This window comes from Plectropomus leopardus, chromosome 14 (genome assembly GCF_008729295.1).
Source record: "Plectropomus leopardus isolate mb chromosome 14, YSFRI_Pleo_2.0, whole genome shotgun sequence".
Classification (NCBI taxonomy): Eukaryota; Metazoa; Chordata; class Actinopteri; order Perciformes; family Serranidae; genus Plectropomus; species Plectropomus leopardus.
The window spans coordinates 11093299-11114761 of NC_056476.1; the positions used below are offsets into that span (position 1 = coordinate 11093299).

Sequence of the window (21463 nt, forward strand, 5' to 3'; positions counted from 1 at the left end):
CAAATTAGATAAAAAAAATTTAAAATAATATAAAATCTCTATAAAATATACACATTTCACTCATATGTATATGACTTGCACGGGATAACTACAATACATGCATGTTAAGTAGCATTTTTACTCTAAAATATAAAAAACATGAATATTCTTGCAAAGTAAGTGGGAAAAAATGCACATGACCCATGCTTTTGTACCAGTATTCACTGTATTTCCTTGGTAAGTTCTTCAGCTCGCGTGCTCGAGTATTTTGCATAGGTGCGCGCTCCCGTGTCCGCGCTCCCGCGGTTTTGCGGTCACGTGGTCTTCTCAGAACCAATCATTTTTCTGTAACGGATGTCGAAAGCGCGTACCCGACATCGGAGCAGAAGAGAGGACAGAAGGCGGCAGAAAGACAAAAAAACGCCCAATTAACCGATTACTTTGAAAACCCGCACACAAAATACAGCCAGGATGTCAGAGGAAAAGCCAAAGGTAAGATATAAAAGTTTAAAGATCTGTAGATGTGTTGAGATGGCTCAGTGGAGCTCCTGCCAAACCATTTCTCAGATGTGCAATCTAAAATGGCCTGGTTTGCACGTTTCTCTGAATCGGCGCAGTGTTTGTTTCGCAAATGAATGAGTGCCCGCACATCCATATTTACATTTAAATGCTCCTACAGATCACCCCGCTGATAGAAATGGGAGATCATCTGTCATATTAAGCAGAGTGTCGAAGATTTTGAGCAAAAATGTCAGTTACATCAAGATTGTCATTTGCGGATTTTTTTTCTTTGTCGAAACGGGACCACGTTAACGTTATGTCCGCAACGCCGCAAATGCCGCAACTGCAGCAGCGACAAAAAGGCGCTAATGGAGGTGACGCACACACATAAAAACTAAATTAACAGTGATATTTTTTATGTCTTTCAATGTTCTAAGACTCGTTTTGCCCCTAGTACAACAAAACAAAACAGCTAGCAGCGTTAGCCGGCAGCTAAACTCAGCATCGGTATCAAAGGCTGGCGTGCCAGCCGTTGACGGTGCCAACCAGCTAGCCGGGAGCTAATTATGCTAACGTTAGCATCTGTGACTGAAGCAACATATAATGCAACGCTTATAATGCTCATGTCTGTTTTGTTTAAAATATCAGCAAAATATTGCGACCACACTATCACCACACATTTTGTTGTTACTGAAACGTCTTTTTAAGTTGCAGGCTAACGTTTTATGTAGCGTTAGCATTTGCTAACTTGGCTGCCATTCGTCTCTACTGGTGCACTTTTTACGGTGTATTTGTGATCCTAATGTGAACTGCTGAGCGTGTGGTGTCTCTTTTACCTGATGTTGGACACGTTTGTCTCCGCAGGAGGGAGTAAAGACTGAGAACGATCACATCAACCTCAAGGTTGCAGGGCAAGATGGGTCGGTGGTCCAGTTCAAAATCAAAAGACACACACCGCTCAGCAAACTAATGAAGGCGTACTGTGAACGACAGGTGAGCTGAAACCCCAAATTACTGCTGTTAAGGGACTGTTCTCTATTTATCAGAGTAGAGGGGTGGCTGGGTGTGACTTCCTGTTAAACAAGGGAACATAGCTTCCTCCTTCCATTATAAATAACAACATTCCACAATCTGTGGCTATAATTAATGGTGTGCTTTGAGATTTTAAAAAATAATTGTAGCAAAATAAAGAGAAAAAAACTCAAATGTGATGAGATTTTTAATGAAAATATGCCTTTCAAATCCACTTTCAGGTTTTGGGTTTCGAAGCATATTTAAGTAAATACTAAATACAATCATTTAAAGTTGTATGTTCCTCCCTTAAGCCCAACGAAAAAAACAAAACTTGCTCCCCAGTGCTTAAATTCATCATTTGAAATGCATCAATAAACAGTCCCTAAAAATCATGCAATTATTTTGGATGTGCTGTAACAATGTAGTCAGCCTCCCTGTTAGTTGCACAGTTCACCTTGTCATGTATATGTAGATTCATCCTTGTCTGTTGTTGCTCCTGCAGGGTCTTGCAATCAGGCAGATCAGGTTCAGGTTTGATGGCCAGCCTATCAATGAGTCGGATACACCTGCACAGGTAAGATATGATGTTTTGCTCACCGTTATATTCTCTTTAAAACTCAGTCAAATGATCTTTATTCATTGTGCTAACACAGAGAAGCCTGACACCATACTGTGAAAATACTCTGTTACAAGTAAGCAAGAATAATCAGAAACATATACTTGAAGTAGAAGTACCCAGTGCTGACAAATCTAAAGAATTCCCCCAAAACTCAACATTATTAAAAATAAATCAGAAAATGACTTAATGTTTATTAGAAATAGTTGCCAATTCATTTTCTTTCAATCAGCAAATTGATTAATAGTTTCAGCTGCCCTTGTATAAACTCTTTGGTAGTTTAACCCTTTAAAACCTGGGTTGACACACATTTTATTGTGCTACATTCAGATGCCTTTCACAAGTGTTAAAAACTTTTAAACCAAAACAAATAAGTTTGAATTGTTTTGGAAACATGATTCAATATTTCAAATTATTTTACAGAATTATTTCATTTTCAAACATTTCCAGTTCATTTATTTTATTTATTTACCTAACTTCCCCAGGTTTTTTTTTTAATTTAAGGTGATTTTCTTTTCCACTAAATTTTAACTATTTTTTTTTTGGGTAATTCTTTCTGAAGTTGCTTATTGCTTTCTTCCCATGTTTTAGAAAGAAATCAACAACTTACTGAGATGTTTTAGTGCAAAAATCTCAGTAAGTAAAGTAACTAAAGCATTCAGATAAATGTGGTAAAGTACAATGTTTCCCTTTGAGATGTAATTGTGAATAAGTATAAAGTGAAAAGAACAGACACAAATGAATTGTATATATCTCAAGTTTTATATCTCTATCTCTGCATCATTATATCTGTTTAGTTATTGTTATATCCGTTATCTGTAACCTCTTTCCCTCGTCGCTTTCAGCTGGAGATGGAAGACGAAGACACCATAGATGTTTTCCAGCAGCAGACAGGCGGGCACTGCTAAGCCTCTCACCACCTCATCGGCGGCCACCTTCAGACCACGCCCTCAGCCACCTTCACTGTCCCTCCCCTCCCCATCGCTCCTCTCAGCCTATTATTATTATTATTAATATTATTATTATTTCTTCAATTTAAAGATGTCTGTCATGGTTTTTCGTCAGGTGTGTGGGGGGAGGGGGCTCCTCAGCTGTTTATGTACTGTCTCAGCCAGGACTGAACTCTTGTGCGTGTCAACAGTCTCTCCGCCGGCCAATCAGGACATTTCCTTTTGGCACCGCAGGCAGCGATTGGACCAACAGCGCGTCACAGCTGTTCCTGGTTTGTCAGTGCTTCTCGTTCACTCTCCAGTGAAAGCTTAGTATCCTGTAGTTTGTCACGGTTTTTCATCATCGGGGTCGAATGCGAAGGCTCTGCAAGTTTCTGTCCAGGGGTCGCAGTTGGGCATGAAAATGTTTTAGAAGTGGAAGCATTATCTGAACTTAAAACACACCCGCTTTCCATTTCACTTCGCTTTTCTGATTTTTTTTTTTTTTTTTTGTCTAAACAGTGACTCCTGCTCTTCTGTCAAAAAAATGTACTTTAATTCTCTCTGCATTTTAGGTGCTTTTGCTAAAGAGTTCTGCAATGTATTTGTTTGTTTTGTTTTCTTTTGGATTTTTTTTTCTTAAGAGTTAACACCCAGGGGGCTTGTTGATTTTTTTTTTTTTTTTCCTGTACAGAAGTATCAGAGTGGATGTTAGATAACAGAGTTGTGGGGCATGGACCAATAACTCCAAAGAACTTCTGTTTCATAATCGATGTACCTGGATCACTCTAAAAGCAAACTGCAAGGTCAAAACTATCACATTTTAAGGGAGTTTGTATTTCATTAATGTTATTTGCTTCCTCTGGCTTCTACTAATGAGTGGGTATCCGTGGTACAGACTTTTATTCGCTCATCCAGACAAATGCCTGTTTAGGGGAGGGAAATGTAATGTATCCCTTGTTGGTCGAGTTTTGGCTGTGTAAGGATAGTCTCTGATGTGGAAAACATAACTTTTTGTTTTCTTTCCCTATTTGTGGCCAGTGGCCAGTCCCTATGGTATTCTTACAGGCCGCTCTGCTTGTGGGTTTTACATTTTTGGGGTTAATACTGTGGGTGGGAATAACTGGAAGGTCGTTCCTCAACATGATTTTGGGGTCAGCTGTCTTGTTGCTGTAAAGTCGTTGTGAATGTAGACTGATGGGACAACTGATCCTAGACACATGTTGAAGAAGCTTCCAATTTAAGCAAAGATATCCATCATAAGTCTGTTTTTGGTTAACATTTTGAAGACACTTTTCACCGCTCAACTGTTCCTCGTGTGTAAAAGGCAGGTCGTTTGTTCAAAAACCCAACTGCAGTCTTGCAAACAGCGGTGGCGCTCCAAGTGGTGAAGAGTGTCTTCAATATTTTACAGTTTGGAGAAGGACGCATGCAGTTTGTTGCATATTGGGAGGCCAACCATTGGAAGTTTGGGAGATAAGTGTTCTGTACCCACAGGGCCCTGTTCTTTGTACACAGATAACCCAGTTGGCTTGATTTGATTGTTGGTCTGACAGGATTTTTCAGTTCAGTCAGGATTAAAATGTGTTGAAGCAAAAAGTTCCTGCACTCAAAATCCACAAGCTTATTCAAAGAGGGATGGATCATGACAACCCTTTTGAATTTACCAATTTTAATTTATTTTCAGATAATTTCTTGGAACATATTGTCATCACTTAACAGGTTTTGAGTTAAATCATGCATACTAAAACATCCAACAAAATAATACCAATGCAGCTTAGAAAATAACTAATGAAATATATTTGGCGCAGTATGAATCCCACTGTTTTTGCAACATAAATCCTTGCATTTTCAGGTATTTAAAGGATGCAACATAAGCTGCACTAGCAATTGGCTATTAATATTTATTAATATTTTCCAATATTTATTATAAAAATGTTTGAAAAAGCTTCACTGTAACGCCACCTGTGACAAAAATACCAGATCTGATTTCTCTCAAGGACATGCCTCTGCACAAATCAAATCACAAGCAATGTTTCTTTTAATTTTTCCTGTCTCACAAAATAAGAGCACAGTTTTCACGACAGCCTTCCACTCGCATTTGAAGAACTGAGAAAGCTGGACAGGAATCTTTAGAGCTGGCTAACATCCAAGCTAAGCCATATAATGTATGAAGAACAGGGCCCACGTCTTGTCATGTTATTTGTTTCTCTACTGATTTGTACATTATTTGTGGTCTTTTACTACTGTATACAATAAATATAGTTTGGTACTCAGATTTGCTGTCGCCTGCATCTTTTTTGTTGTTGTTGTTGTATTTTTGTGTTCCAAGTCAGTGGAGATAGAAAATGTTTATTTCAATCAGGGTTGTTTCGCAAGACTAATTTCCCTGACATTTAATTGTAAATTTAAACTTAGACTAGCTGACTAGTCTTAAGAGTAAAAAAATGCTCACTCCAAATTGAGCATTTAAAATATAAGTTTAGACATTGTCCAAAAATAATGTGTATATTATGGGAGCAATTACAAATAATGGATCTTTTTTTGTGAGCCAAATCATATTTAAAATGCTGTTGATAAGGCAAGACAATTAATTATCCTTGTAGATGTACAACAAAATTATGCTTGGCGACTCAGGCTAACAAATTTTAAAAAAAGTTTATAGTACTTAGACAAGATCAAGATAAAACCACACAAGATAAAAAAATGGCAAATAACAGCATAAATCATATAAAGTGTGTCTTAAATTTTTTTCTTAAAGGCAGCTTTGGGTTTACAGTGCATCATGCTATTACACATGCAAAGTGACACTTTGCATCATGCTATATGAGCATACACATTATTCTATAAATTATGACCACAACTCACCAAATAAAAGTTAAAAAAAACATTAATTGAAAAACAAATGCTATAGGAAAATAAATCTTTAGAATTAGTGCCAGAGTATTACAACATCCGTTTCATTGGGTCAACACAATTGCATAAAAAAATCATTTTAATAAGTTTAACCGATCAGTTTTTCTGGTGCTGGCTAGAATGTGTAATGGACTAGTTGACTTATTGCGCACATTCCTAATTTTAATGCTTCAGTGTTGTCCCTGTAGATATTTCTAGGATGTTTAAGAGGGTAAAACAATGAATGAATTTTAATATTTTAGTCATTTTATAGGGTAAAAACACAGAACTAACCAAAGCTACAGAGTTTATAGCCTAAACTACCTTGCAATGCCATCTCTTGATGTGCTTTTTAAAAATACAATACAGGAGTTAATGAGTTGACAACACCGTGTGTGTGTCTGAAGGGATGTAGACAGCTAGGTGGTGCCAGTGAACTATGACATTCTCACGTCTGTCTGGGTTTGTTTAATTATGTCATGGAAAAAACTCCATATAAGACACGTGTCGACATATTAACAAAAGAGGACATGCAGACCAACAAGAAAATATGAAAAGCAATAAAAAAAAGTTCTGTATAAAATTAAAGTATGAGTGGTTAAAAACAAAATAACCTACTTCTACCCTAAGACACAAATGTATTTATACTTCCATTAGAGACACAACCGATCACATATGTTGATATATTGAATCTGATTATGATGTCAAACAGTGAATCAACTTCAACTTTATCAGCTTACACGCTAATGATTTATACCTTTATATCTCATCTGATACACTGACTGAATGGTTTCACTGAGCACAACTGGAACAGTGATAAGACTTAATAGCAGCAGCTGAATCAAATCAGGAATAAGGAAAAGCGTGCACATGAGTTGACAATCTACATTCACTTTTCTGCATCCGAAAACTGAAACTCCACACCATGCCTGGAAGGAAGAAAGATTAATGAATGGGTAGAGGAAGAAGATATCTTGCATCCTGATCTGCGTGCAGTCTATGATTGTAATGTGGGGCAGGATGAAGAGAGACAGAGTGCATTTGCCTTGTAAATGTGCCAGTCGGCAGATGAGAGTATTCAGAGAGATCTGACACGAGCCGAGATACCGACGTCTTTCAAAACAGAGTGTGGTTATTACAGGAGTGCCTGGTAACCAAAGAACCAGGGTCAAATAGACTTTGTAGTGGACTTTAAATGTTCAGTGGCTGTGTATCATCAAAACAAAGTACTATGTAAAAGTCAAATTCCTGTGATTCACCCAATATAGCCAGGTTAAATAATGCAATAAAAAGTATTATTTGCACTGTTTTTTGGACCTAGGCCTCACTGTCAGGGGCATTGCACAGGGGGGAAAGTGAGACTCATTACCCAGGGCCCCTATGGAAGGGAGGCCCTCAAAAAAGCCTGGACTAAAAAGTTTTTTGTTTGCAGTTTTGTATTTCCATGTAATTTGTGTCATAATTAAAATGATTAAAATAGTTTAACGATCCAGTTGAAAGACTGAAGTTTTTCTAAAAATAGTGGAAGCTCCCTGAGGCCCTCTCAAATATTAAAGGTGCAAAATGGTGTAGTCCGCCTGTGCACAAGGATTCGTCTTTAACCGCAGCTATAGAGCTGCGTGAATGACTTCTTATGCTGCTGGGGCACTGAGGTACACCGTCCTGTCTCTCCTCAAAAAGCAAATTCAGGATTCTAATTTTTTTTCAAAAGATATGTGAAAGAGACATAGATCAAGAGAGGAGGGGCAGGGGGCCCACACTGACTGGTTATCATAGGGAATCTGGTGATTCAGTGTCCAATGTTGCAGTGCACAAGATAGGTTTCAAGACATCTTTTTGAAGGTCTCAGTCTCATCTCAGACTCCGCTGCTTTTTGTTTTTGTCACTTTGTGGGACATTTCTCATGGTACACTTATACATACACACACATACTTAATATGGCAGACTCAGACTGCTCTACCTTATTCCTGGTCTTGTTTTCGTCTTGACTTCATTTCAACCCCTGTAAGTCTTGGTCTTGCCTCAGTTTGTCCTAACTTGGTGTGGAGCTTGTCTCAATCTCAACCCGTCAAAGTCTTGGTATTGTCTTAATCTAGCTCCACTTTGGTCTTGGTCGTTGATCTTGTCTCAGTTTCAATAGACTCTGTTCTTGGTCTTGACTCGGTCTAAACACCATAAAGTCTTGGAGTTGTCTTGGCCTCACCCTGCCTTGGTCTTGGTCTTGACTGTTCTTAACCTTTCAAAGTCTTGACCTTGTCTTGGTGTCTTTACACTCTGGTCTTGGTCCTCATTTGGTGTCAATTTATGTGGTCTTGACGACAACACTACCAGGCCCTCTTACAACATTTCCATTGTTGTATTTGCCTAATTTCACTGACCTAAGACTTTATTACATATCAACAAGTAATATTTACAGAACTTTGAGGAAAACATCCTGGTTTAAGACTTTAATATCACAGCTGGGTTCACTCGGTTTCCCGGGTAATAAACTGCAGGATAACAGCTAATATCCATGTATCCATTAGTGGACAAAAGGGCACGCCTTCTGTTGTTTTAAGGCTGCCTTTTAATTACATTTTGTCTGCCAAGGCTGTTTTCATGTAGTCAATGTCTGGAATCTTTTGATAGAAACTTTTTATACTATTAAAATATTCTGCTTGTCTGACAGTGAGTCAGAGTGTGTGTGTGTCGTATGTGAGCATGCACACACACAGTGGAGCAGCTCACCCCTCTGGCAGGTCTGTGTCATCAGAGGCGGTTGAGGGAGGATGAGTGACAGGCTGGTAAGTGATTTGCATGGCTCTGGTGTTTAAAAGGAGCTGCAGGTGCAGGATTCTCCACACAGATGAATGGACTCCCGAAGCACAGATGCTCTGGGACTCTCTATTTGTAAATCTTAGGTAGCCTTTGATCATTTTAAACCAAATTTGTTGGCTAGACATTTTTCTTTGGATTTGAAAATGCTCATTTGGATCAATATCAAGAATAAACAGTCGCATGGCGTGTATTATCACCTCTGATAAGGACAAAAGGAGCATACAGAGAAATACCTTCATTATGGAGACATTCGCACCAGCTGGCAACTGAACAAAACAGGCTTTTTGTGATGACATCGCTCATATTTGTGCACCTCCTTCTTTTGGGGTTAAGGGTCATTGACAGCACTACAGATGCATGGAGACGCTGCACAGGTATCACGCCGTTTTTATTCCATTTTACCTCAGCTTTAGTCTTTATTACCTCAGCTCACTTCAGTGCTTCTGATGTTCAGTTAATGATTATTCAGTGGATGGTTTAGGGTTTCATCTGAAAACCTGGGAAACCCCTCCAGCTAAAATACTTTAGGATAATTCCAACTGTCTGTGTCTGCTTACAGTACAGCGGGAGTGTTTGTGTCTGCACTATTGCGTGCAGTATTAACTTAAATTAACTTCCACAAACAAGTACAGACATCGGTTGGGATTCCACAACAATTCTGTGCACATCAGAATATCAGGATGAGCATGTTTATGTGATGTCTCATCAATTTCAGGGCGATTCTCTTCTATTATTCTCCCTTTTCAAAGAACATCTCTCTTAATAACAACCCCTCCTAAAAGCTCCTATAGCTCTGCCACCACCTAAGGCTATTTCTCACACAGCAGGGGGGGTCAGAGACTCCGGGATGCGCTGACATTAATTGATTTATTAGTTTATAGCAGGTGTTCCCAACCTTTTTAACATGTGTCTCCATAAAACAAAAGTATGCCTGCTTGTGACCCCTTTGCTTTACATAACCTATGAGCAGGGATGAAAGACGATCCTTTACTACATTTTTGTTTTTAAAAAAAAGCTCCATTACAAAAAGTCTTGCATTGGAATTAAATATAATCAGGAAAATGTACTTCAGGTATTAAAAGCAGAAGTGCTCCATCCCCATGTGACTGTTATACTACTATATCTTATATCTTTTGATTGTTATCACAGATGCATTTATGTGTATGCAGCCTTTTACTCTTGTTGCTGGTTGAGGTGAAGTGCACTTTTAACTATTGCTGCTAATCATCATAGACATAGATTTCATGGTCGACGCAGGAGAACATGTTCTTTTTTTTTTTTTATAAATAAAAACATAAAAGCAGCAGAGGACTTACATTTTACATTTTTTGTTGGAGGACCTCCAAACCCAACCGAAACATACACCCTTGCTAATGATTATTTTATGTAGGATTATTAGGTTGGCTATTTCTTTATTAAATCAATAGTTTGGTTTGTAAAAATTTAGAAAATGGTGTTGTCACCATAATGCAGAGCCCAAAGTGAAACCTTTACAATGTTTTTGTCCTACCAACAGTCCAAACCTCAAAATGAAGGCGGTGAATTAAAAGTATTTAAATAATTAAAAGGAGAAGTAGCAAATTGTCATGTTTTAAAAACTGGAACCATTAAATGTTTGGCATTTCTGTGTAAAAAAAAGAGTTGCCAATTAATTATCTGTCAGTCAACCAATCATTTCAGCTCTGCTTGTATATACTGTTGCATAGTTTGATTTATAACAAAACATCATATTTGTAATGATTTGCCTGCAAAAATCTTAATTTGTAAATCTACAAGTAAGTAAAGCTATCAAATAGATGCAGTGGAGCGAGAGGAAATGTTCCCACTGCTTTATAGTAAAACTATGAAGAAGGACAAAAAGAAACTTCTCAGAAAAGTAAGTACATCAAAACTGTTCCCAAGTACCTGAGAAAATGCACAGTTGCATTCTTCGACTGCATATGAGTGATTTTCCCTTTTCCAGTTGTTTAGTTTGAATCACTTTTAGAAACCTGTAGAAAATTTGTGAAGATAATTTTTCTGATTATTTGTTATCCCATTAATCAACTTAGGGTCCCTCAGATTCATTTTGCACCCTCTTTGGGGTCCCCACCCCAAGGATGGAAACATCTTTTTTACAACATAACAGTTTCTGCATAAAAAGACTGAAGCAGTAAAACAATCTTTATGACCTGATTTACGTTTTTGTCTGCAGATATGCTTCCTCTGGATCTTCTGTCTTTTGTCCTTGAGAAGGATACCTCCAAACTCGCCCCTGGGGTGCACATGAAGCAGGCTGGAGGGGTGAGGGGTGTGCATTTCTCAAGCCCTCATACCTCCCTGAGCTTTCCCTCCTCCCAGCTGCTGGTCAACTGTGAGCTCTTCCCCAAAGAATTCTCCATCATTGTGACACTAAAAGTCAGTCACATTGCACCTACGGTGAGTGTCAACATACCTGGTCCTGAAAGCCAGTGGTGAAAGAAATACTGAGATTGTTCATGTGAAACTACCAGAATGAGAAAATATTCACTGTTAGGTGTTAAAGTCCTACATTCAAAATAAAGTAAAAGAATGTTGGTATTGAGTCCCCTGATTGCAGCTGGTTGGAAAGAAACATGAGAACCAGTTCCCAATCACACAATATAAAAAATATTAAGTTGTTGAAACGAATCTTGCAGAAGCCTTCACTATGAAGAACACCTCCTTCATACATGTGATTATCTATCACATACAACTCAGGCAGTAGTCTCCAACAGCTTAAAATCACGTCCCCTAGACGTTAGCATAGGTGTTCTACAAAGGTCAATTCTTGGTCCACTTTCATGCAACATAAACAGCATCATCTTTGTCAATCCAAATTGTAATGTACATTTTTATGCAGATGACGCTGTTTTTTTATACACCAATGGATCTTCTCTTAATCAGGCCACAGGAAATCTACTATCTACTTTTGTTACATTTCAGATCTCTCATCAAATACAAGCTTGTTTTAAATTCTGACAAAAATAAATGTTTGCTGTTTTCGAGGTTACCTAAATTTATCCAGCCATTTCCGAACATTTCTGGGTTCTGCAATTGAAATTGCCAGACAAAGGCCAGATGTTAGTGGGTATTAGTGGGGTTTTTGTCCAGTTGGAAAGGGCTCTATAGAAAGTGAAAGGCCTGATGCCATTTCCAGCCTACCTGCTGGTCTACTAGTTTGTTTTTCTCAGTGCAACCTGGCTTCTTTGACCTGTCTTTCTTAAAGAGACAAAAAGTTCATGACATTTACTGTCTATTTTCTGAGATGAATGAACATCTTCTAAAGCACATGCTAAAAAACCCCACTAACACCTGGCTTTTGTCTTTGGTGGGAAATGTTACAATCTACATTAATTTCCACAACAAATGACTTTGCAGTAGTCACAGGTATTTATCAGCTCCAGCTCTGATGGGGAGTGGTGACCCTTGGAAACTTGGAAAACATAGTTCGAGATACTATGCTGCATACAAATGGTTATATTTTGTCTCGATTCGAACATTTGTAAATGTTGTACTGAAGTACATACAAGCACGCTTGTATTTGCTTTTCCTAAGTGTTAATATGTATATCGTGCATCTCTTTGTTTGAACTGTTATTTTTGTTCACAGGTCTCTCTTGCAAAAGAGATTCAGATCTCAGTGAGAGGGACCACCCGTTTCACAATAAAGGAAAAAATGAAATGAAATATAACAATAAACAATCACTTTATAAAGTCTCTAGGCGTTAGGTGATTGTTAGGCAAGCAAAAACTCTCACAAAAACACTAAGAACTGCCATGATGCAAGTGACCAAGTGGAAGGTGCTCCATAATATTCCTGACATCTTGGTTTCAGAATGTGCAAATCCACCCTCAAACAGGAAAGCAAAAGACAGCAAAAAGGTCTCTAAAGGGCCTGGAGAAAGAGTTTCTGGCTGACTGCTAACATGAGGTGTGCATTTGATCAAGAAAGGGTCAGAGAGCCCTGAGTGTGTGTCTCCTCAGCTCTCTTAAGCCCTCAAAATGCACCAAGCTGCTCTCAGTTCCTAATTAGGAAACAGTCCCCACACCTGCACAACAGGTGACCTGAATAACCTTCCAATCAACTCAGGGGAATTGTCACATTCAGCTAAAATCAATAAGAAAAAGGGCAAATGACAGCAAATAAAAGTACAGATATAATATCAACTAAACTTAAAGTTTCTAAAGTAAAAGTGTTCATTATGCAGCATTGTGTGGCAGTCAAAGCTATATTTTGGGATTGTTTCGTGTCTAACAATGCTCTATAAAGTCATTCAGACTCTTAATCTGAAAAGTAATGTTTAACTGTTACTGTCAGATCGATGTAGCAATGTGAAAAGTGCAATATTTCTTAACTTAACCTTTTGATACCTGAACAAATTGGCTTGATTTCCATCAAAGACATGAGAGGGTTATGAGCCAATTAACAAGAAATGGCCTTTAAAATTGCAAGAAATATTTTAACAGTTACATGGAAATGACCTGAAAATAAACCAAAGAAAGAGAGTAAAAAACAAAACAAAACAAAAATGACCCCAAGAGAGTGTAAAACCCAGCATTGTTTTTATTTTTTTCTGTAACATATTTTAAAATATATTATTAAGAGAATTATAGTTTTCTGGACATTTTGTTTTCACTCTATTTAATAATATCTAATAATCTCCACATGATAATTTTTCATTTCCTTTTTACTTTTAACTTCTTCTGCAGTTTGTGGACCATTTCATGACAAGTGGCTCATTATGGGTTTTTTTTCAGTCTTTTTGATAAAAAAAAAATCAAACCAGTTTTCACAGGTGTCAGCAGTTTAAATGCAAAATGCTAGTGACGAAAATTCATGACGATTCAGTTGTTTAAGGGTTAAAGGAACTCTGTGTAGGATTTTACAGTGAGCTGAATTATCCATAGAGGTCTCTCTCCCATCAAAACAAACAGACCTGGTGATTATAACCAGTAAAAACACTGAATTAAGCAGTTTCACGTTGTTTCTCCGACAATGTTTACCTCAGCTTTACTCTGTTACCTCAGTGATGTTTACACACTAAAGATACTTTCTGTATTTTATTCCATTTCTGCGAATATATCCACCTAAGCCCTACACACTAGACCTTTAAATCTAAAAATATGCCAGTACAAGTAGGGCTGCAACTAACAATTATTTTTTATTATTAATTAATCTGTGGATTATTTTCTCAATGACTCAACTAATCATTGCAGCTACAATAAAAGTGCCTCAAAACTGAAGTGCTCGAGTGAATATTCTTTTCACCTCTGCCAAATACAGTGTGTCTTAGTGTTTTTTCTGTTTGCCTTTCAGAGAAATGAATACATCTTTTCTTTGATGGAGCCAAAAAAAGCACAGAAAAAAGGAGTGGAAGAGAAAGAACAGAACAGTAAAGGGGACATTTTGGAAAGGAATAAAGGAGAGGAGCAACATGGCGAGAGGGAGAGGACAGTCAAGACTAATGAGGAACATGCACAGGTCATTCTGGGACTGAGACTCTCCAGAAAACGTCTGCACTTCCTTTTTAAAGGTCATGGAGAGGTTGTAGAGCACTGGGTGTTTCGAGGCACTGGACTGGCTGACAACCAGTGGCACACTCTGGTTTTAGTTGTTGGTAGTGATCATGTGAGGCTCACAGTGGACTGCCGCTCACCCCAGGAAATGTAAGGTTTTTTTCTTTCTTCTGTCTGTTTTCTGTTCTCTGGGTGTCTGTCTCCCACCATCCTCTCTTCCTGTTGCCTCTGAATTCCCTCGAGGGATAGTAGATCCTTCACCACAATACGGTGGCACTGCTCCAAATCTGCTCACACCCTGCAGCCATATCACAATGTCCTGACAGTTTGTGATAGATGTTTTTTTTTAGTGGAAACTCCCTCTGGCGCACAGAAAGGAGGAATATCAGCTCCCGTTCGGTGCCTATATAATACTGTGCCTGTCTACAAACAGAACAATGGCCTGACTTCTTTAATTACAGTGACTTTTAGTTAATTTATAGAAGAAAAACAACTTAGCTCAGCTATTAAAAATAATTATGTCTTTTCATGGCAAACAGTGTTCCCTCCAGGCCTTTCCCCTCAGACATCAATATCCAGGGATCCAGATTCCACATTGGCAGTCGGGGGAGATGGAAAGGCTTCTATTCAGTAAGACTTCCTTTTTACAAACTATCATGAGAAATAAGCTGTGAAAACACACAATTAATACTTTTTTCCTTCTTGACTGCTGCTTCGTGTGCAGGGTCTGTTGCGACAGCTGGTTTTGGTGCCAGGTTCTGATGCCTCCCATCATGTCTGCCCCTCTTCAGACCCCCAACTAGCAGCTCTGTCAGTGCCACCGCTTCTCTCAGACCTGCCCATCATGGGGAGGAAGGGTGACGACTATGTAACTTCTTATGGTAACTTGGATTTTACCAAACATCTGATACAGTATGATGACTGACACGATGTGTTTTCCTATTTCTTGTCCTCTTTGATGGTCTGTTTGTTGTCATGATTTGATCAGAAACGGAGGAGCGAGTGTCAGTGGGGTTGGAGCAGTTGTGCTCAGAGCTGCTTCGAGGTCAAATGTGGTTCAATCCGCTCAGGAAAGGTCTCTACCTCTGCGACGGTACAGTGTGGATCACTGTGCTAGAGGGTGAGAATCCAACATCCAACCATCTACTAATGGGCAAGTTTTTGCTCGACATAAAATTACAAAATTTTCCTCTCTCCATCTACTCAGATCATAAACGACTGGACTACGTGCTGGAGCACCAGGTCCTCACCACCACCTCAGAGACACATGATATAGAGGTATCTTTCCACTTTGTGAAAAATGAATGCTTACATATGTTTGATGTGCCTATCCTATTGTTAGGATGCTCACTTGAAAGGCCAGGGGTGTCAGGGACTATCACAAGGGGTCATGAGATAGATTTCAGGGGTCACAAGGTAAATACAATAGCATGAATGATATATGGAGTTGCATTTGTATAGTGTCTTTTTATTCTTCTGACCACTCAAAGTTACCTGCCAAATTTCCGATTAGCAAATGATCTGCTCTACCCCCTGAACCACAGTTGGCCAAATACAAAATACAGAAAAAAAAATGGCTACACAAAATTATGTTTATTTCTGTCCTGTTTTGTTGATGGATGGCATGTCACCAAGGCAAGATATTTGCAAAGCTGCAGACCATGGTTCCAGACCAACAAACAACAAAACCGGTTGTGTTTCAGTGAGTCAGAGCTGTATTTCTATCATACAGTACCAACATTTTTTTTGGTGATTTTATTGCCATACACAGCCCTTGCTCTGTAAATGGGAAACAGAGTGGCTCAGACCAAGTCACACAAAACTACGAAGCCAATTAGCAACATTATTGTGAACAGGACTGGGAAAAGGCCATGTGTAAAGGGAAAGGCAATGGGAAGGAAAGGGGTGGTAAATTTGTCACATGCTGTGCGCTGAACTCCATAGCGAATATCAAGTATGTACATTGCTGACTTTACCTTTAAGGCTATCCAAAAAGTTTTCTTGTTTTCTTCTAATGTTTAGGTGTTCCAGGTACCTGGCATGGGTCTGATGGCTGCTATGGCTCATCGGTCAGCTTCTGGCTCTGCTGTGTATCTATGGACCGACACAGGTTTTCAGCTCTACCAAAATATCAGCACATATGGAGCTCTGGCTTGGAGACACTTCACCATGGGCAAGAAGGTATGACAAAGAGGAAAAGATGGCTTGTGTATGAATCAAACACATGCATCCATCTGATCAACGCAGTGTGGAGAGCCGATATTCTCTGTGTTTTCTGACTCTGATTTAGATTTTTCTGGTGGTGTCCAACTCTGGAGGAGGGTCAGACAAGCGTAAAGAATCAGATACAGACTTTTCTGTGATTTACAAGTGGAGCAAAAGAAGAAAACGGTTTGTGCGGTTCCAGACTCTGCAGACTCTCTGTGCACGGGACTGGGAAGCCTTTGACATCAATCGACAAAGCTATCTCGCTGTAGCCAATCACAGAAAAGGTAAAAACTAAATATCAATCAAATGACCACCAGTTAAATTCTATGACATTCACAAAATATCAAACTTCTTCATTGCATCCTCTCTCTTTTTGGTTTGTCTTTCAGGAGATAATAATCACACTATTGACAGTGTGATATACAAATGGAACAGGTTAACAAAGTCTTTTGAGGTTCACCAGCTGCTGCCGACCTCAGGGGCATACGACTGGGAGTATTTCACAGTCGGACCATACCATTTCCTGGTGGTCGCTAATGCCTTTGATGGATTGACCACTTCTGTAGACTCAGTCATCTACGTTTGGATCAATGGAAGCTTCCAGGTGTTCCAGACAATTAAGGTGTGTGGATAACATAAAACCACAAAAGAAGTGCAGGATTGGGCTTTTAAGGTCCAGTGTGTAGGATTTAGTTGCATCTAGTGGTGAAGTTGCATAACTAAAACTTCTTCTATGTACTAAGTGTGTTGGAAAACTACAGTGACTGAGGCAAAAACGCGAGTTGCTCTATCTGAAGTCAGTGTTTGGTTTGTCCATTATCCAAAGATATGGGTGAAAATTACAATTGTACAGTTACTGAAAAGTTCCTTAATTAAAGACCATTAACAAATCTTTTCTATATGAAAACGTTTGGCTTCCATCCATTCGAGAAAACATCTAGTATCCAGTTCTCTTTATACATCCATAGAAAGGACCTGCTGCTTATGTAGATATAAATGGTTCATTCTAAGGTTAAAAAACCCCAAAATGATTCTTATTTTCAGGTGATTATACACCAAGGAAAATATAGTTATAAACCATTTCTGCCAAATGGCCCTTAAATCCTACACACTGGACTTTGAAAGAAAGTGCGTCGGCGTAAATTAGGCTTAATAGCACTTTAATGTAATGTTTTACTGCATGATTTCCCTGCCACTCATCTTCTTTCCAGCTGTGCTTTGATTTCCCCTGATGAGATCAGTATCTTTGAGATGAGTATGAAAAACCATCTTGTCTGTACGCACAGAAGGAAGGGAACACAAACGGGGAGAGATAAAAGGGTAATGAAAGAGAGAGTTGGGGAGCAAGGAACAGGCGTGTCCGTGCATTTAAGACAGGGCCAAAAATAGAGCGTGCGGTTTGCCGTGATTTGCTTAAGCGATAGCAGCGCTTTGACATGTATCTGATAGTGAATCGTATATTTGAATGTAGCCACATGAGGAGAGAGTGCTGACACATTGATAGTCACATGTGAAACCATAAGGAGATGATTTAGGGGAACTCCACAGCTGGATGTGAGGAGGAACACCTTAGGGCAGGTGGAAATTAATCATGTAAAATTATCCAGAAATGAGTGAAAATATATAGTTTTGGCATTTGATTTACATTTATTACTTTTCTAGCTATTTGTCTTTAAGCCTTTCTGTCTCCAAGTTCAAGCAAGCAACATTCAAAGTAGATCATTTTCTCAAATAAAAACACTGGATGGTTTCTCTTTCTTTTTCAACGTAGACGTTCTGCGCCACAGACTGGGAAATGTTTCAGATTGGCAATCGAGTCTTCCTGGTTGTTGCCAATGGACACAGGCTCCATGGTAACGGACTAAGTCAATATGCCATTAACTCCACCATCTATGAACTGGACATGATTGGACGGCTGTTTGTCCGCTTCCAGGATATTATCACCTACAGGTAAAGATGTGCAAACACTCTTAAGCCCTTTTTAAACAGAGTGTGCTATAGGGTCACTTCAAAGTCCCTTTTTTATGCCTCCTTTGCATTTATACACAGAACCAAACAACAGCTACATCATACAGCTTCAGTGAGTGATTTTAGACAGCATGCAGGCATCACTGAAACAAAAGAAGTGTGACGGGCATGACATTGGCCTCTAGCGCAACATATAATATAATGGGTTGACAGTGCTTTATAAACAATCAAAAGAACATAACATGGCAATAACAGTCATGTACTGTCCCTGTGACATGGAGCTCCCAGACCTCATTATTTTCTCTTCTTAGTTGTTGACTACTGCTTTTTACATCTCCAACCATGTACTCAAGTATCAAATATTTTAATAAACATGTATGAGCAATAATGTTATTGCATATATGTATAATACCGGCAGATATATTCTGCAACAAGGAGTGAAGGGGCTGATTATGGGCATGTTATGCAGCTGCTCCAGCCATAGCTATACCTACTCCGTTTGTTGGTCGCACTCATAAAACACTGCTGAAACATCACACATGTTCTACCCATCTTCCCATCCTGCCGGCTTTCCCATGTACGCATACCTCATTTTGGCACTGTTACTATCTCCGATGCTGGTTTAAAGGCGAGCAAACTCTGCCCCCCATTTTGCAATTGTATCTTTTATACAGAATGACAAGGCAGTAGCCCAATATGTAAAAGGGGCTTTAGTAAGCCAGGTGCATGTGAACGCAGGCAGACTGTGACAACACTTCCTGTTTAATAACCTGTTTGCTGAAATTTCAACCCTTCGTCATTGCCACATACCTTTCTGTCTCTCCAGTGCAGTGGACTGGGAGTTCTTCAGCCTCGGGGAGGAATATTTTCTGGTTGTCGCTAACTCCTTCAACGGGGAATCCTACTCTCTCAACAGCATTCTCTACAGGTACTCAGTGTGTCAACAACACCCCTCCCAGTGTGAAATAATTCAACCATTGTGACCTCTAACTTAGTGCTGTTGTAATGTAGATTTATTTTCTTCCTGTGAGCCAACCTAGTGACAGCATAACAGTACTTAGGACATTAGGATTCATAAGGAACTGGCTAGTTGTGGGTCTAGAGTCTATGTTAAGCAGATGCAAATATATATTTAGGGATCCTTTTGCTTGTGCATTGTTCTAGATTTAGAGTAAAATTTTACTTCCCATATAAAAACAACTTTTTATCACTGAAGAAACATCACCAAAAGGCCATTTGCAGTGCCCTTTTTACTGTGCTTCCAAAATAGTGAACTGAAAAATTTCAACTAAATAAGAATTGAGCTGCCATACTTCTGACCAAAACAACTGAGTGAGAGCATATCACCCTGGTTATAATTATTGTTATTATTATTATTATTATTTCATTGAATTTCTTGTTTCTGTTTGTTTTTAGGTGGCAGGGATATGAAGGATTTGTTCCTGTTCATTGGCTCCCAACGATTGGGTGCAGTGACTGGGAGTTTTTCAGCTCTAAGGGAGAATCATATCTGATCTACTCTAGTGCCAAAGCACCTCTTTCCAAAGTGTTCAAGCTGAAAACCTACTAAGACAAAAGAAGAGAGTGTGCATGTAGCTTTTTGTGTACTGTATTCATGTGTGTGTAGTTGTCATGTGTGTTCCTGTGTGAGAAAATGTTTGCAATGATATTGGAAATGTGTGAGCGTGTTCAAGTAAATGTGCCATTACAATACTCAGTTTAGTACCTTAACTTTTTTTCTGGAAATTTTGATTTTAACAACCTAAGGAGGATTCTGCATTTAAAAGTTACAGAGAAATTGCACATGATGAGTTTGGAAGAATGTTTCTTATATGTGTAAGAGTCAATATCCTAAAATACAACACTTTCAGCAACAACAATTAGACTAAATCTTGATCATATTATAATTTGATCTTTCTTGACAAGAATATCATCCTAGATTATCCTAAGATTTTGAAAAGGTATTTATCCGGTTACAGAAATTACTATTTAAAACTTAGATACATTAAAAATGAGAAAATGAGAAATGAGAAAATTTCAGAGACTTTTTATGGTGACTGCTCAGAAATATCCTAGAGGTCTTGGATTGGGGAATTTGGTATAATGATCAGCCCTGCATACATTTACCCAACAATATCAACTGTAAAAACATGAAAGTAGTTTGCTTCGACACCATAAACTGATGTAGAAAATGCACATATTGGTGCAAAACATTCACCAGAATGCAGGAATTTACATGTTTGACGCTCAAAATTTTCTGGCGGGGATTCCCAAACCTTCCATTTCATATATGTCTCTCCCAATGTTAACACAAAACCTATGCCCTTGAACTGCACCCCGTTTTAACACAACTTTCCTGAACACCATGTTTTTACGAGAATATATCTACTTGTTTGTATTGTTTGACAGAAATGAATACAACTCAAGATGCACTCTGTAATTTTTTTTTTTTTCACATTTCTGCAAAAACAAAACATTAATGATATTTAACATCTTGTTTATTAACTGGTTTATGTTAATTGGACTGATTGTTACTTATTGCCTCTGACAGCATGAATTATCTATTAAACTGTATATTAAATTATTGAAATTACAATAAACTAGATTTAATATGTTTAAATGAAAGATAAGAGTTGTTTATGTGTTGGCTCACCTTCAGCTATGTTCATTTAGAGTATGTAGGGCAGCAACAAGGGTGGCAAACATATTTCTATGGTGGTAAACATGCCCTGCAGCAAAAAAGCACATAAATTTCAGTCAATTTGTGGCAGATCAAAATCCTGGTGAGGTATTTTATTGGTATGTTAGTCTACACTCATGGCCCTGGGCACATATTTTCCAACCTCTGAACACTAAAAACTGTGAAATATGTTTGCCATAGAGGACTACAAGCCCCATAACCTCAAGCCTAGACTTGCCGGAAATGTAGTTTTCATAACTACTTGCTGTTGTGAAAAAAAAAATAGACCCATAAAAATATTTTTCATGGCTGTTTATAAAGTAACAATAAATTAATGAAA

At 38.5% G+C, this 21463-nt stretch overlaps 2 protein-coding genes across 2 annotated transcripts; both read left to right on the forward strand.

The window, feature by feature from the left end:
- The first annotated feature begins 336 nt into the window (after positions 1-336).
- LOC121953681 (small ubiquitin-related modifier 3) lies at positions 337-5317 on the forward strand. The gene is made up of 4 exons (XM_042500879.1): positions 337-471; positions 1345-1473; positions 1997-2068; positions 2956-5317. Exons 1-4 carry the CDS (start codon positions 451-453, stop codon positions 3016-3018), a joined length of 285 nt encoding a protein of 94 aa, XP_042356813.1. The 5' UTR covers positions 337-450; the 3' UTR covers positions 3019-5317.
- A 3723-nt stretch (positions 5318-9040) lies between these two features.
- Positions 9041-20013, forward strand: LOC121954118 (thrombospondin-type laminin G domain and EAR repeat-containing protein-like). Its single transcript, XM_042501454.1, has 13 exons — positions 9041-9125; positions 10946-11169; positions 14068-14417; positions 14807-14897; positions 14992-15148; positions 15256-15387; positions 15475-15545; positions 16290-16448; positions 16558-16759; positions 16865-17097; positions 18247-18425; positions 19270-19371; positions 19860-20013. Exons 1-13 carry the CDS (start codon positions 9041-9043, stop codon positions 20011-20013), a joined length of 2139 nt encoding a protein of 712 aa, XP_042357388.1.
- The last annotated feature ends 1450 nt before the right edge of the window (positions 20014-21463 follow it).

What these genes read in the sequence shown, in the direction of transcription:
- LOC121954118 (XM_042501454.1), top strand. Translation starts at nt 9,041, where the DNA reads ATGACATCGCTCATATTTGTGCACCTCCTTCTTTTGGGGTTAAGGGTC. An exon ending in AGGTGTTCCAGACAATTAAG is followed by an intron (nt 17,098 to 18,246) that starts GTGTGTGGATAA and finishes TTTTCAACGTAG; the next exon opens with ACGTTCTGCGCCACAGACTG. An exon ending in CTCAACAGCATTCTCTACAG is followed by an intron (nt 19,372 to 19,859) that starts GTACTCAGTGTG and finishes GTTTGTTTTTAG; the next exon opens with GTGGCAGGGATATGAAGGAT.
- LOC121953681 (XM_042500879.1), top strand. Translation starts at nt 451, where the DNA reads ATGTCAGAGGAAAAGCCAAAG. An exon ending in TGTCAGAGGAAAAGCCAAAG is followed by an intron (nt 472 to 1,344) that starts GTAAGATATAAA and finishes TTGTCTCCGCAG; the next exon opens with GAGGGAGTAAAGACTGAGAA. An exon ending in AGTCGGATACACCTGCACAG is followed by an intron (nt 2,069 to 2,955) that starts GTAAGATATGAT and finishes CGTCGCTTTCAG; the next exon opens with CTGGAGATGGAAGACGAAGA.